This window comes from Onthophagus taurus, chromosome 10 (genome assembly GCF_036711975.1).
Source record: "Onthophagus taurus isolate NC chromosome 10, IU_Otau_3.0, whole genome shotgun sequence".
Taxonomy (NCBI): Eukaryota; Metazoa; Arthropoda; class Insecta; order Coleoptera; family Scarabaeidae; genus Onthophagus; species Onthophagus taurus.
Window position 1 is genome coordinate 10,702,911 of NC_091975.1, and position 17,767 is coordinate 10,720,677.

At 34.4% G+C, this 17,767-nt stretch overlaps 2 protein-coding genes and 1 pseudogene across 3 annotated transcripts in view; all 3 read right to left on the minus strand.

Moving 5' to 3' along the window:
• Positions 1-16,175, minus strand: part of LOC111418628 (RNA/RNP complex-1-interacting phosphatase) — a 268,726-nt gene extending 252,551 nt beyond the window's left edge. For both annotated transcript variants that reach the window (XR_011641697.1, XM_071199660.1), the window contains exons 1-2: positions 16,043-16,175; positions 15,655-15,730 (exon numbers count right to left, since the gene is read on the minus strand). Coding sequence is in view for 1 of the 2 variants with exons in the window: in XM_071199660.1 (XP_071055761.1) it covers positions 15,655-15,730; positions 16,043-16,071 (105 nt within the window). In the remaining variant the exon portion in view is untranslated. The remainder of the gene's footprint in view (positions 1-15,654; positions 15,731-16,042) is intronic.
• LOC111423206 (isocitrate dehydrogenase [NAD] subunit beta, mitochondrial pseudogene) lies at positions 6,509-7,903 on the minus strand (annotated as a pseudogene).
• Positions 16,176-16,467: 292 nt separating the features above from the next.
• Positions 16,468-17,499, minus strand: LOC111423205 (protein DPCD). The gene is made up of 2 exons (XM_023056453.2): positions 16,822-17,499; positions 16,468-16,771 (listed from the first exon to the last, which is right to left on the minus strand). Exons 1-2 carry the CDS (start codon positions 17,317-17,319, stop codon positions 16,661-16,663), a joined length of 609 nt encoding a protein of 202 aa, XP_022912221.1. The 5' UTR covers positions 17,320-17,499; the 3' UTR covers positions 16,468-16,660.
• Between the last annotated feature and the right edge of the window lie 268 nt (positions 17,500-17,767).

Here is a 17,767-nt window from a genome sequence, read left to right on the forward strand (position 1 = left end):
CGTATATTTTCCTTCTTCCCTTACTTTATTACATTTCACCTGGATCAATACAATCAACGCAAAGAAAACTTTTTAAATAATGTTACCAAATAGAATTTTTGTTAGGATTGAGGTCATCCTCGGTAATTACGAGATGAACTCCCTGTTAATACAACAACAAATCAGGTCATGTTTCGAGCAGCAAGGCCGATTATATCCGCCTTAATTTCATTTTTACGGGTGGTCCACGTTGCTTAATCGATATAAAATTAAGAGGAGCCAATATATCAATTTTCATCCTCGGCGACTCCGATGAAAGTCCAACCGATTTTCGTCCAATCGGTACGCATTATTTTTTTAATTATAAGGTCGATAACAGTTTTTTAAAATTATTAAATTTTATAACCCAATTTATTCCAGTTCGTGACTCGTTTTTGTTTTATATGTTCTCGACACCAATGAATACCGAAATTTTGAATCTTTTAAATGTTAATTAACACATCCTAGCAATAAACAATAATCGGGGAATCCCCATCACATAGTATTAGAAGAAGAGACTACTTAACTGCCGAGGCAATAGCATTAATACTCGAAAAGTTAAACAATATAGCTCATCTTTTGCGATGACTATACGATTTTACAACCGAGGAAGATTTGAAAATGAGCGGTAAATCTTGTTATTCAATAAGAACAAAAAGTATTAGAAGCCGAGGCAGTAGAATACACGTAAATTTAAAAAGATATTAAATCTATATTGTTGAAGTTACAAGGTCTAATTAGTTGCCGAAGCAGATATGCAGCTGAGGCAGTAGTGCAAATATTTGAAAATCAACAGAAAACCTTATTGTTCAATAAAAACACATATTATTAAAAGCCGAGGCAGCTTAGTTGCCAAGGCAGTAGCATTAATATCTTATAGCTTATCTTTTACGCTAAATATAGCATTTGGCAAACGAGTAAGCTATGCTGCCGAGGCAGTAGAATACACGTAAATTTAAAAAGATATTAAATCTATATTGTTAAAGTTTCAAGTGGTAATTAGTTGCCGAAGCAGCTATGCTGCTGAGGCAGTGCTGCAAATATTTGAAAATCAACACACAACCTTATTATTCAATAAAAACATATAATATTAAAAACTAAGGCAGCATACTTGCCAAGGCAGTAGCATTAATACTCGAAATATAGACAGTATAGCTTATCTTTTACACTAAATATACCATTTGGCAACCGAGGAAGCTATCCTGCTAAGGCAGTAGAATACACGTACATTTAAAAAGATATTAAATTTAGATTGTTGAAGTTACAAGTGCCAATTAGTTGCCAAAGCAGCTATGCTGTCGAATATTTAAAATAAACAGAAAACCTTATTATTCAATAAAAACATATAATATTAAAAGCCGAGGAAGCTTAGTTGCCAAGGCAGTACCATTAATACTCGAAATATAGACAATATAGCTTATCTTTTACGCTAAATATACCATTTGGCCACCGAGAAAGCTATACTGCCGAGGCAGTATAATACACGCGAATTTAAAAAGATATTAAATCTATATTGTTAAAGCTTCAAGTGGTAATTAGTTGCCGAAGCAGCTATGCTGCTGAGGCAGTAGTGCAAATATTTGAAAATCATCAGAAAACCTTATTATTCAATAAAAACATATAATATTATAAGCCGAGGCAATTTAGTTGCCAAAGCAGTAGCATTAATACTCAAAATGTAGACAGTATAGCTTATCTTTTACGCTAAATATGCCATTTGGCAAACGAGTAAGCTATGCTGTCGAAGCAGTAGAATACACGTAAATTTAAAAATATATTAAAACTATATTGTTAAAGTTTCAAGTGGTAATTAGTTGCCGAAGCAGCTATGCTGCTGAGGCAGTAGTGCAAATATTTGAAAATCAACAGAAAACCTTATTATTCAATAAAAACATATAATATTAAAAGCCGACGCAGCTTAGTTGCCAAGGCAATAGCATTAATACTCGAAATATAGACAAATACAGCTTATCTTTTACGCTAGATATACCATTTGGCAACCGAGAAAGCTATGCTGCCGAGGCAGTAGAATACACGTAAATTTAAAAAGATATTAAATCTATATTGTTAAAGTTTCAAGTGTTAATTAGTTGCCGAAGCAGCTATGCTGCCGAGGCAGTAGTGCAAATATTTGAAAATCAACAGGAAACCTTATTATTCAATAAAAACATATAATATTAAAAGCTGAGGCAGCATCCTTGCCAAGGCAGTATCATTAATACTTGAAATATAGACAGTATAGCTTATCTTTTACACTAAATATACCATTTGGCAACCGAGGAAGCTATCCTGCCAAGGCAGTAGAATACACGTAAATTTAAAAAGATATTAAATCTATATTCTTAAAGTTTCAAGTGCTAATTAGTTGCTGAAGCAGCTATACTGCCGAGGCAGTAGTGCAAATATTTGAAAATCAACAGAAAACCTTATTATTCAATAAAAACATATAATATTAAAAGCCGAGGCAGCTTAGCTGCCAAGGCAGTAGCATTAATACTCGAAATATAGACAAGTATAGCTTATCTTTTACGCTAAATATACCATTTGGCAACCGAGGAAGCTATACTGCCAAGACAGTAGAATACACGTAAATTTAAAAAAATATTAAAAGGGCCGATCTTACAAGACAGTTTATACCGCTCCGTATACCAAGAATAACTAAATTTTGGTATAAACACTAGAATAAACGTCTTACAATACCGACGTATAGCATAAGTAACGGTATACGGCGCGGGATAGCTATAATAGTAATAATTATTGTATGAAATGGCTTCAACTAATAAAGAAAAACGTGTGAGATGTGCAAATTACAGTTATGAAGAAACAGAATTTTTATTGGGCCTTGTCGAAAAGTACAAGCACATATTAGGTAAGTACCTGCATACTACTATATTTATATTTTTATTACGTTGTATGTTATACAGAATATAAGTATACAGATACCACAAGTATGGCACAAAAAGAAAAGACGTGGAATGAAGTGGCTAAAAATTCAACAGCACCAAAGGAACCAACAGAACTGGAAAAATGTTAAAAAGTAAATGGGAAGCTCTAAAAAAAGCAACGAAACTAGAGTATACCAAAATTAAAAAATCTGCTAAACGCACTGGTGGTGGTGTAGGTGGTGGGTTTAAGTTAGGTGTACTAGGTGAGCGTGTGCTTGGCATTGTAGGCATTGGCATTAAAATTTTAGAGGAAACGTTTGCGGAAGTTAGAAAACGAAGGAATGAAAAACACGTTTTAGAAATTAGGATTTTAAAAGAAAAATTAAATGGTAACAACTAGTATTATAAATATTAATACATTAGTAATAAAGTTTTGTGTTAAAGTAATGTAGCAAAATAATTGTTTATTATATGTAAACGTCGAAAATTCCTATTTTGAACGTTTTCTTCGATAGCAATTAACCCATTATCTACTTGTAAATGTTCTCCTTCCTCGTCTTCGTCCCAGTGATCATTTTCGTCTATTCCGTCTATTACAGCCTTTGACATCTCTTCCTTTAACCGAAGGCCTAATGATAAGATCGGAAATCTTCTTTTCCAAACACCATAGCTTCTTTCTACTACATTACGTGTCCTTAACTGGGACTGGTTGTATAAGTTTTCGACAGCAGAATTTGGGCTAGCAAGAGGTGGCAATAAATACTGTTGAACAGTATAACCACTATCGCCCAAAATGATACTGTCACCAAATTCCTCATTTTCTAATCTTCTTTTGATAACACTATTATTAAAAATTGTTTGATCATGAGTGCTTCCCGGCCATCGAGCAATAATATCGCGAATTTTTAATTTACCATCAGCAATAGTTTGCACGTTCCACGAAAAAAATCCTTTGCGATTACGATAGAATTCCGCATTTTCGCCACCTGGAGACTGAATGCACACATGGGTACAGTCAATAGCACCTATGACATACGGGAATCTTGCTATGCGATAAAATTGCAACTTAACGCAATCCAATTCTTCATTTTGAGGCATAGAAATATATTGTAGCCTTAACCATGCGATTGGCAACGTCACAGCCTTTACGATCTGTGCAGCAGATGCTTTGCTGATGCCAACAAAATCTGCCATTGTAAGCAGCATAGAAGCACTTCACTGGTAATCGCCTGGTTTCTATTAATCCTAGATGAGATTCGCTCGCTAATTTGATCAAGAATTACGTGGGTTGTATTTTTGGTTAACCTAAACCGCATCTTAAACTGGTCTTCTGATAAGGTTTCTAAATAATTTACCCTGAGAAGAAGTACATAAGTACATACAGTAATTATAAATGAACTAGTAATAAGGCTTTCGCACATCTAAACTGTCGTCTCCTATACCTAATCTCGTTATCATTGTCGGAGTCAAATACATCTACGTTCACATTCATATTCGTAAGGACGTAAAATGAAAATAAAAACAGAATAATGGTAAACACCGCTGATCAATTTGACAGTCGCTAAATGTAAACAATGTAAACAAACCACATGCGCACTGCTCGTTATACCTACAGTATTACCAACTTCAACTAACCATTGGAATAACTATTCTGGCATAAGAAAGGCTTTATAAGACGCACTCGTTAAATTAATGCCGAGAATAAATTATTCTGGGAATAACTATTCCACTGATTATACCAACACTTGTACATTACATTACATTACATAGAATACATATCGGGTAGGCGGACCAACCAACCTTGCACCTCGACCTTAAGGATCTATTGTACCCCGATAGATATCGTTATCAAATGTCACCGTGCAATCCAATGCTGTTAACGAACATTAATACCTTGCTCGGCGAAAGGTCATTCAGATCTTTTGAGGAGATAAACTGCGACCCAAAAATCGAGAATCTGATACGGTTAACGGTAGGGCAGTGGCATAAAACATGCTCAACCGTCTCTGCTTCCTCCGCACATAGTCGGCATTCAACATCGTCGGCTAAACCCAACAAGTTGAGGTGTGCTTTTAATCGGCAGTGCCCAGTAAAAACACCCATTAGAACTTTCATGCTACAACGGGCAAGTCCTAAAATATTCCCGGGTTTGACAGTGGCGATGTTAATAAACACCTTAGCATGTCTCATTCCAGGAGAACTGGTCCACAGTAGGCGAAGTCTCTCTTCAGCCCACAGTCCAATCCTATATTTGGCCATCGCAAATGATACACCAACTGCTGGTTCCGGCCTCACAAACGCTTCAGCGCTGCCATCTCGTGCTAGCTTATCTGCCGCTTCATTGCCAGCAACCCCAGAGTGACCCGGGACCCAGATCAGAGAGACTGTTATCACAACTGAGTGTGTTTAATGTTCTCTTACAATCATTAACCAGAGCCGACACCGTTTTCACGGCTTGCAGCGCCTGGAGAGCGGCTTGACTGTCTGAGAAAATTCGTACTGTCATGTTCTTCACCCCTCTTTCAAGAAGGATTTTAGCACCCATGTCAATAGCAAATACTTCCGCCTGGAATACAGTACAGTACGTACCCAGGCTGTAAGCTTGCTTAATTCGAGGTGTCTGGCAGTATACTCCTGCTCCTACCCCTTCAGGCGTTTTTGATCCATCTGTGTACAAGCAAATGTCTGCCTGAACCAGAGAATCTTCATTTTCGATCCAGGACTGCCGCTCAGGCAGTACAATCTGGTATCGAGCATTAATCACTGATAGTGATACCGCCAAATCTGACGGCATTGATAGCACAGTATCAGTGCTTATAATGTCTTCCGCAGCCCATTGGTAGGACATGTCGGAACAGTTTTGAGCATATTGCTTAAATCTGTAAATGGTTGTTCTAGCCACTTTCTCTATATGCAAATGGCGTTGTGCCTATCGCACCAGAGATTGCCAATCCAGCTACTCGTTGAATTCGTGAAAGTTTACTGATAACTGAAGTCTGTCGGACTTTCCTATACCAGGCTGCTGCTCCGTATGTAATCATAGGTCTAACCACAGTCACATAGAGCCAGTACAGTCTTTCAGGGGTAAGACCCCAACTTTTTCCACAAAGACTGCGACAAGTCCACAAGGATAGTCTAGCTTTGTGCAAAACTCCCTGCAAATGTCCATTCCATGACAGGGTTTTGTCTAGGATTACTCCTAGATATTTGACTTCCTTTGAGAAAGGAATTTCTTCACCTTGGATAGTTGGGCGGATTAGTCCATCCAACTTTCGCTTCCTGGCGAAGGGCACAACAATTGTCTTTTGAGGGTTTATTGAGAGGTTCTCTTCCTTACACCAAGCGCAAATGGTATCTAGGGTCACCTAGATACCCTATTGTTATTTTTCTTTAATTTTCAAGCATTAATTAGTTGCCGAAGTAGCTATGCTGCTGAGGCAGTAGTGCAAATATTTGAAAATCAACAAAAAACCTTATTATTCAATAAAAACATATAATATTAGATAATAGGAGTAGCTTATAACTTATAGTCCTGCGGAAGATCGTCCAGCTTCAATGCACTGTACCATGTTAGTATGATGGTACAGATTAAAAAATAAATAACATCGATCATAATGATTCTTTAATAAAAATATTATCATTTACAAATTAAAAACAGCTTTCTCTTCACATTTAAGTTTATGCATAGTCTCAATAACGGCATCTGTAAATTCTGAAGCACACGCTGTTCCTCCAATATCAGCCGTTCTGACTTTTCCTTTTTTCAAAACTTCTCTAACGGCACATTTTAAAGTAGAAGCTTCTTGTCGCATGTTGACGTGCCAAAGTAATTTAGCCGCACACAGCAACATCGCCGTTGGATTTGCAACGTTTTTTCCCACGGCTCCATAAAACGTATGATGAGCCGCCGGTTCAAAAACTACACAATCATCACCGTATGCAGCTCCAGGAACGACTCCTGCGCCACCAACCAAACCGGCGCAAAGATTATCTGCCATGCTTCCATATAAATTCGGGGTAACAAGAACGTCGAATTGTGAAGGATTCGAAACGAGTTGCATCATGCAATTATCAACGATGATCGAGTTGAATTTAATTTTTGGGTATAACCTCGATATTTCATGGCAACACTTTAAGAATAACCCATCGGTCATTTTCATTATGTTCGCTTTGTGAACGCAGGTAACCGTTTTCCTACCGAACTTCGTAGCGTAATCAAAAGCGAATTTCGCTATCCTTCTGGATCGGCGAGACGTGACGATCTTAAGACTTTCGACGACTCCTTTAACGCTTTCATGTTCTAAATTGCTGTAGCTCGCCTCGGTTTGTTCGCGGACAACGATCAAACTTAGATCTTTATGTTTCGTTTTAACATTCGGCAAAGTTTGGATATGAGCGACGTTCGCGTAAATATCTAAAAGATTAATCAAACGGACGTTGTAATTTTGATACTCCCCCGCTAAAGTCGGTTCGTGTTTATCAAAGGAACTTTTTAAACACAACCCATATTTTTTTATGGCTTCCATCGCTTCGTAAAATGTACCATCTTCTTTTTTTTTAATAACGTGGGTTATTAATTCGATTGGGATTGAGTGAGCTTCAAATAAACATTTTACGGATTTTATTAATTCCGGGCCGATTCCATCTCCGGGGAGGAGAACGCAAGTTGTTCTTTCGGTTATTTGGTGGCAATTTTGGCATGGTGATGAATACGAACGTTGAATTAAATGAATTAAACATTTTCTTGGTGTTTTTTTATAATATTTAAAAAATGACAATGTCATTTTTTTAGTAATCATTATGTCGATGTATTGATGTGGGTGGTTAAGAATTTTCTTAAAGATGCTTGCGAACCAAATAAGGTACAAAACGTAGCGCCGGAGTCGTGTCACGAACGTAGACGAAGAAAGGGGACCCACACACACTAACATTCACGTTCGGCGGGTATTGCAACAAACATTAAATAATATTTATTGCCGGGCCGATAAATAAAACGGCGCGAGGCGAATACGCGTCGAAGAAACGAACCGAAAAGAACACGAATAAAACGAAAGAAGCGAGAACTTAAGCACCATTAAAACACTACAGATTCCAACTCTACATTTATTTGAAAAGATTTTAGGTTAATATAACTTTCTCTCAAACACATCAATATACAAAATGGTAAAGAATTATTCTTCATATGCCATATGATGGTTATACGATATACATTGAAGAACTTAAGACCATAGTAATAACGTCGATTTATATGTATGCATGAAACTCCGTTCAGACGCATATCGCGACAGGTAATAAAATTATAATATAACAAAAGAATTTATAAATAATTTATAACGGGAAGTAATGCACTGCTATAATCACATATGTTAATAGGCGTGCTTAAGTGAATTGAATCGGGGCAATAACTCATACGATTTTTCGGACCGACAAATGCGAATTCGCTCTCGCCCGCGTTAGTTCGAACCTTTTTTGGAACCGCAATAGCCGCTCCTGTCACTTAATGTGTTAACATGAAGAAGACGATGTTGAAATATTTTATTTTTTTATACAATACATAAGGTAATTTTAATATGCAGTGATACAATAAAGTCTACATACAGCCCCTAAATGATAATATCTCAGCTCCCGAAAAGTAATTCAAGAAAATTTTTTAACTAAACATGTAAGAAGTCCATATTATTTCCATATTATTTAAGTTATTATTAATCAAGGGGAACACAAAACATAATCATATGTTTAACTCAAAAAAGTCTACATACAGTCCTAAAAAAAGTCTATCCGTTATAGCTTAATAAAAATATACAACTATGTAGCGCTGAAAACTAATAAAACTAGACTAATGGCCGGTTTCTCGTACGAAAATGCATGTCGATATCGAACCGATATCGCGCTGTTGATCGATAACTATGGCGATATCGGTCATTTGGGTTTCTGAAAGGATCGATAGGAGATATCGAATCGATAACTATATCGCATGCAACAAGCCGATATCGACTAGATAAGTGTGATTAATGACAGTGATGTGTGTTAAAAGATTGCGAATTTTGATTAAACTGTTCATCCCATGCTTGTTTCTTTACCATGTTTGTGGATATTTTATTTCGTTTGATTTTCTATTACTGATTTTCGTTCTATAACTAATTCGACTAACAATTTTTTATCGAGAGAAGTAAAATTCTTCGATCGTTTCTCCATTGCGCACGTATTATCAAACTAACCGTTTTTGAAAAAAGGAAGAGCCCAAATTTCAACAGATGTCTTTTATTATACGTTAGTAACGTTATTTTTCTGTTCTAAATTATTTAATTATTAAAAAAAAGAAATAATTTAACTTCAATAATTAAAATTTTGGTTTCTCTTTTTTGGATTACCAAAACAATGTAGTGGATGCTTCGCTGGGCTTGTCCCGTTTGCATCCCAAGTGTAATAACTAAATAAATAAATAATTTTACGAACTGTTTGTTCAAAATTTTTACCGGCACCTATCGGCGGAAATAAACAAGTAACCAATTTGTTGACAAAATCGTTCGATAACCATGGATATCGGAACAATAGTTATCGGATCGATATCTTTTGACGGGTCGATATCGGCTGTTGGTGTTCTGGTACGAACTGATCGACAGATATTGCATACAATAGTTATCGAACGATTTTGTCAAAAAATCGGTTACTTGTTTATTCCCGTAGATAGGTGGCGGTGAAAATTTTGAACAAATAGTTCGTAAAATAATTTATTTATTTGTTTATTACACTTGGGATTCAAACGGGACAAGCCCAGCGAAGCATCCACTAATAAAACACACTAAAGTACATAAACAAAAATAAAAAGTTGCTAAGACAAGGAATTGATAATAATAATAATAAAAATTAACAAACAAAAATCATCAAATAATAACAAAAATGATTAGTAAAAAAAACAATTAACAAAAAAGAGAAACTAAAAACTTAATTATTTAAGTTAAATTATTTCTTTTTTTAAATAAGTAAATAATTTACAAAAGACTATACTAACGTACAATAAAAGATATCTGTTAAAATTTGGGCTATCCCTTTTTTCGAAAACGGTTAGTTTGATAATACGCGCGCTATGTCGAAACGAACGAAGAATTTTACTTCTTTCGATAAAAAATTGTTAGTGGAATTAGTTATGGAACGAAAATCAGTAATAGAAAATCAAACGAAATAAAATATCTACAAATATGGTAAAGAAACAAGCATGGGATGAACAGTTTAATCAAAATTCATTAATCACACTTATCGAGTCGATATCGGTCCTTGTTGCAAGCGATATAGTTATCGATACGATATCGCTCCGATATCTCCTATCGACCCTTTCAGAAACCCAAATGACCGATATCGCCATTGTTATCGATCAACAGCGCAATATCGGTTCGATATCTACATGCATTTTCGTACGTGAAACCGGCCACGCCGTCAAAAGATATCGATCCGATAACTATTGCTCCGATATCTATTCGATATTATAATGTACGAGAAACCGGGCATAACACTAACACTAGAACTAACACAAGACCTAGAACTAGAATAACCAAACTTTTTTGGTTCTAGGTATAGTGTTAGTTCTAGCTTTAATTAACAAATCAACAAAAATTTATTTAACAAATAAAATAATGAAAGAAGAAAAGAAACGACATTTTAAGATTCTGAATGAAATATACGAAAGATTGGCGAAAAGAGAAAGAACCTAGTTCTAGTTCTAGGTATAGTGTTAGTTCTACATAGATAACAGTGCTACTGTAAAACTAGAACTAACACTAGACCTAGAACTAGAATCATTCGGGTTTAGCCGTCTTTACAGACGTGCGGCTAAACCCAAATGATTCTAGTTCTAAGTATAGTGTTAGTTCTACATAGATAATAGTGCTACTGTAAAACTAGAACTAGAAATTATTCTAGAACTAGAATAATCAAACTTTTTTAGTTCTAGGTACAGTGTTAGTTCTAGCTTTAATTAACAAATCAACAAAAATTTATTTAACAAATAAAATAATGAAAGAAGAAAAGAAACGACATTTTAAGATTCTGAATGAAATATACGAAAGATTGGCGAAAAGAGAAAGAACCCTTCGAACACATCTACATTTCATAGAACTGGATCAAATTATAGAAGAATTCAAGGAAAAGGCAAGAATAATTAAAGAGGAAGACAAAAAGAAACATAAAGCACAGCAAGGAAGAAATAAAATCTAGAATAAAACTAAAAACAACACAGGCATTAATGATCAAATCACACACTAACATCAACTTTGATATCAGAGGACAGATTTTTTAAATAAAGGATATAAATTCGCTATACAACATACACCCAAAGTCTCCGACATTGCCATAGAATTTGACATTATAATCAAAAATCACCCTAACAATATTGACTTTAAAAACGATCTCATTGGTCTTCTAAAAAAGGTAGAAACGACATCCTCAAACAATAAAAACAACAACCAATCAGAACAAAACAAAGTCAAATCCATCAAAAATAAAATCAATCCTCAATAACTAGAACTATACTTAGGTATAGTGTTAGTTCTGCATAGATAACAGCGTTACTGTAAAACTAGAACTAACACTAGACCTAGAACTAGAATCATTTGGGTTTAGCCGTCTTTACAGACGTGTGGCTAAACCCAAATGATTCTAGTTCTAGGTATAGTGTTAGTTCTACATAGATAACAGTGCTAGTGTACAACTAACACTATACCTAGAACTAGAATCATTTGGGTTTAGCCGTCTTTACAGACGTGTAGCTAAACCCAAATGATTCTAGTTCTAAGTATAGTGTTAGTTTTACACTAGCACATACATAGATAACATAGATAACAGTGCTAGTGTAAAACTAACACTATACTTAGAACTAGAATCATTTGGGTTTAGCCGTCTTTACAGACATGTGGCTAAACTCAAATGATTCTAGTTCTTTTTTTGGGTTTATTTGGGTTTAGCCGCACGTCTGTAAAGACGGCTAAACCCAAATGATTCTAGTTCTAGGTATAGTGTTAGTTCTACATAGATAACAGTGCTACTGTAAAACTAGAACTAACACCATACCTAGAACTAGAATCATTTGGGTTTAGCCGTCTTTACAGACTAACACTATACCTAGAACCAGAATCATTTGTTAGTTCTACATAGATAACAGTGCTAGTGTAAAACTAGAACTAACACTATACTTAGAACTAGAATCATTTGGGTTTAGCCGCACGTCTACATAGAGAACAGTGCTAGTGTAAAGCTAGAACTAACACTAGACCTAGAACTAGAATCATTTGGGTTTAGAAGTCTTTACAGACGTGCGGCTAAACCCAAATGATTCTAGTTCTAGGTATAGTGTTAGTTCTACATAGATAACAGTGCTAGTGTAAAACTAGAATTAACACTAGACCTAGAACTAGAATCATTTGGGTTTAGCCGTCTTTACAGACGTACGGCTAAACCCAAATGATTCTAGTTCTAAGTATAGTGTTAGTTCTACATAGAGAACAGTGCTAGTGTAACACTAGAACTAACACTATACCTAGAACTAGAATCATTTGGGTTCCCATTTGAGCCGCACGTCTGTACAGACGGCTACATAGATAACAGTGCTACTGTAAAACTAAAACTAACACTATACCGAGAACTAGAATCATTTGTTAGTTCTACATAGATAACAGTGCTAGTGTAAAACTAGAACGCGTTTAGCCGCACGTCTCTAAAGACGGCTAAACCCGAATGATTCTAGTTCTAGGTATAGTGTTAGTTCTACACAGATAACAGTGCTAGTATAAAACTAGAACTAACACTAGACCTAGAACTAGAAAGTTTCGGGTTTAGCCGTACGTCTGTTAACTGTAATTCAGCGCTATATTGATGTATATTTTTATTGAACTAAAATTAGAACTAACCTTTGATTATATATAATATGGATTGAGCCAACGAGAGAGATAGCTTGCGCAAGGTGATCGAACCGAGATAGACATAGAAGCGTACTGCCATATAATGGGTGTACTGATAGAAGTGAGATAGATATAGAAGCGTACTGACATATAATATATCTATCTTTGTTACACTTTCACATTATCGCTTTCCATCTGCGTCTATTCACCTTGAGCAACATTTTTGTTAGTAGATATATTCAGTTAGCTCAATCCATATTATATATAATCAAAGGAACTAACGCAAGACCTAGAACTAAAATAATTCGGGTTTAGCCGTCTTGAGAGAGGTGCGACTAAATCCGAATATTTCTAGTTCTAGATCTATTGTTAGTTCTAATTTTGCACTATTACTAGAACTAACACAAGACCTAGAACTGGAATAATTCGGGTTTAGCCATCTTGAGAGAAGTGCGACCAAATCTACTGCTGTAGCCTTCAGTTCGTAACACAAGTCGAGCTGTTTCGACTTTGTATTAAAATAATATAGACTTCTAATATCCTTCGTTTAAAAACTTCATTGAATTACATTTCAGGAGCTGAGATATAATCATTTGCTGGGGTGTATGTAGACTTTATTGTATCACTGTATGTTCATCACCCAACCTCATTCCTATCGAAATCCAAATAATTACGTTGTGAGCGCCATCTATTAGTGGATAGATAGACTATATAATGTAGCATGAAATCATTGCGACATCTATTTATTGATAGACAAACTAGACTTCATAAATTAAATACAAGACTTACAAGAATTATATCTTAAATTGTTCAAATCCACTGAAATGATAGGTGCCGTAATATTCTGGACCAATTAATTCCATCTTTTGTATAGAGACTTAGGACTCTAGGATATGTATCTAACCTCAGCGACTGCCATGGGAATAATCAAAAGAAATTAACTTGAAATTAGGAAGTTAGTATGTTCTGGAACAAAAATACGTGCGAAATCCTCATCAAATATTTCCAATATAGAGAAGAATGCTAGTACATGGCTTGAAGACGGAGAGCTAGTTCATCTTTCAACTAATCTTTAATTCCAGAATATATAAATCCTACCTTATAAGCATGAATGTCTCAATCAGATCAGATTTTATAGTTTAGTATGCGTATTCATACGCGATTTATCTGGAAACCAGGTTTTGCAGGATTTTTTGCAAGATTTCGATTGAACAGAATTTCTGATCAATTTAATTTGAATTACAGAAAAAAAATTATATTTGACACTGTATATTTCTAAGTATACAGAAGTTGAGCAGAATTTCTGATCACTTTACACAAATTAGAAAAAAAACTATTTTTGACACTATATATTTCTTTGGAAAACAGTTTTGAAACCATTTTTACTTACAAGAATTAAATTCGCATTAAAAAAATTTCTCAGAAAGATTATTCTTTATTTTTGATTGAATTTTTGTGGGTTCTTAAAGTATGTAACTGTAGGGGTCCGACCGAAAACGATGACAAGAGACAAGATACCCCGATGATGTTCCTATTCACTTATGATTGTCTCGAAAAGTAATTTATTTTGGCATTTATTGCGCTATATAAATTTCAATAAGGCTTAAACAAAAAAAGAAAAGCTGTCATGTAACCATTTTTGATGGTGATTTATGAACTGTTTGTACTGAAACTTTTTTACATCAATCCTCCACATCTCTTCAAAGAAACTATGAATTGTCTCTTCTTTAGAATTATCCGTCTGTTTAGTAAGAATTATAATCCTTTAAAGAACCAAGATTAATGGTTCTTGTTAATAAGCTACGACTACTTCTATTTAGTAGATTTAGCCTTAAGACAATTCCTTCTTTTTCTTTCATTTCCCCCTTTTTTCCCGGCTACCAATAATTAATCAAAATTTGAAATTGACTTCTTCTTTTCGTCTTAGCCGTGATGAATATCTAATTACAACTGGTTGGTTTGTCGGTCGATTTGTGGTTGGGGGCATCGTCGGTCCGCTTTGGGGGCGATTTATTACGACAGATCGGCGCGAAAGTCGACGCGATTTATCGATCCGTGCGAATAATTACGCGCTAAGGGCCATACACATTCCAATATTAATTGAATGCCGCACTTACCACAGTCGCCGCCGCCAACAAACGGCGTGGGCCCCACTTTTGATATCTGTCCCGATGAAAATTAATTGGCCCAACGAGAGAATAAACGAGATCTTATTGTAGATAGAATAATAACAGATCAAAAACAGAGAAAATTTTAAATCAACTCCGTCTCGAATAACACCCCTTTAGTTTTTCGTTTTTTGACTCCAAACTTCCTCCGATGCGTGTGCACACTTCATATCTCCCAAAGTCTTACAAAATACGGCCATATATCGCCGATGAGGGCGAACAAGAACCCTCCAAGCTGTAAACATCGATACTTTCTAGACTCAAACAAAATTTTCTTTCTTTTCTCTCATAAGAATCCCGTGTGAGTCATGTTTCGAGCACGGAGAGGGCACGATAAAGTGAATTTATCGGCCTGCCAACGGTTAACGAGGCCAGATTAATATTTCTATTCTTTCGGTCCAGCCACGTCGGGTCATGGGTTTGGGCGCGTTGGCGGGCTGCGTTTCGGGGTGTGTAACCACCGTGCGCCGCGAACACGTCCGGACATCTGTAGTTTCTTCAACGAACAGGATCGCAAAGTGACGGGACCACACTCGAACTTACCGAGAAGAACCTTCGGACCATGTTACAAGATCATCTTACACAACAACATTACGAATTACGGTTTCATAAACAATCAGTTTAAGAATTAAACTTTCTCTTTTTAATAAGATAACTTATTAAACACTTTTTGAGTTAATATTAAAGACTCACCTCTTTTAATGGAACCTTAAAAGGAATGAATTTCGTTCCTGGTACTTGTTCCCCCATGATTGAGTATAATTCCCAGCTAAAAAAATAAAATTTGTTAAAAATTTGAATTTCAAAGCGCCATCTAGTTTAAAATAAGTTAACTAAAATAATATCGATAAAAACGAAAACTGTAATAATTATTGAATAAATTAATTTTTATTTACATTTTATGATCTTTAAATAAACGTGATTACATAACTTTATTAATTACTTTATTAACTTAATTAATAAATACTTATTTAATTTCGATAAAAATGTTGAAATTAATATTTGTTTGTGATTTTGAGGTTATGTTAAAACGTTGTATTAATTCTAAAAAAATCTAAAATTTATGGTGTAAATTGCTTACCCTTCTGGTAAATCCTTCTTCTTAGGCATTTTTAAATAAACTTGTATAAGTTTCACAGAAAACTAAGTTATAAAATCCCTCCAAAACACAAAACGTAAACTGATGCGTCAAAAAAAAACTATGCATGTGGTTCAATACTTTTTTCATAGGTGGCGCACTTTATATTACTAAACTTTGAAAATAAAGTTAAAATTAATTTTTAAATATAAAGGGATGTTAAAAATTTAAAAAAAACTGATGAAATAAGATATTTTGAAAATGTATTCATTAAAATTGTTGAGAAAGATTTGTAATGAAGATAGCAACGTATTATAATATGAAGTTGTTTTTAATAATTTATTATTGATTAATTTGATTATTGACCCACCTTGCAAAAATAAAAATGAAAAAAGGCGTTAAACGTAAATAAAGATTGTTTTTAATAATCTTTTTTTAATTAATCTTTATTTATAATCAAATAATTCAAGCTGTCAAATATGTCAAATTGACAAATATACATATGAAAGAATTAATATTATTACAAAATAACTCAAAATTTATTAATTAGAATAAGTATCTTTGCATGGAAATTATAAATAACATTTTAATTCCAACTAAATAAATAAATCAAGAAAAAAATTAACTAGGTTTACAATTATTAGGATCAATATCCCCACTTTTCGATTCAACCTTTTTCACCTCTTCATAAACCGCCTTTTCCATCAAAACCACCTCTTTCGGCTTTTTATACTAAAAAAAACTCAGTTAAATATAAACAGCAAAAACATTCCAAAACCTACCGTAATAATCAAAGTATTATATTTATGAGTAAACTGAATACTCTCTTGATTCGGTACAGCACCGGCCCTAACCAATTCAGGTACAACCAAAACTTTAAAATACTTCTTATTGCTTGTTCTTACAACCAAACTTTTCGTTTCTGGATCAGCAGATACGGAATAAACTTCTAAAGGATATGGTAAATTTCTAATTCTCCATTCTAAGCTGTTTTTTGTGATCCTTCTTGAGATGATTGGTTGGTTGTTGTTTTCACGGATTACAAACCCTTCCTTTTTTAATGCTGAAGGTTCAGGATCTCCAATTTCAACATCCCAATCACCTTCACCTCCTAAATGCGTTTTTCTTCGCCAAGCTCTTCGCGTTAACACCTCCGTATCAGTGTTGTACTCTTCAACGAGCTCCACATCTTTAGTAAATTCGTAATGAACTTTTTTGAGATTTCCTTGCGATATTGAGGACTTTTTTGATGATTTTATTTTCGATAACCAATCTGACATATTGAGGTTATGTTGTATTATTGATATTATTATTAATAAAGATAAATAATTTATATTTGGCTTTTTGTGGTTTGTATTAATTAAATTTATGATTATTTATGTTATTGATTATGTTGGGGGTGAATTTGTGAAGTGGAAAAGAAGTTTGTTTGGCGTATCTAGGTTATGTTTAGTCGATTAAAATGTAAATAATTTTTTATTTTTTGGCGGATTTTTCAAATTAAATAATTAATTTTGTGGTACAGGGCATTTTTTATTTATTGATTTCTCTTTTCCAAATATAAATAATGAATAGCCTATAAAATCTAACTTTTTAAGGTTAAAGTTGTCCGGAAAGAACCAAAATCAATTTTCTTTTAACTGTTTAATTTTAAACGCTAATTAAAACGTTAAGGGTATTCTTGAATATGTAAAAATACATCTATTTGGTGTATAAATATATCATTAA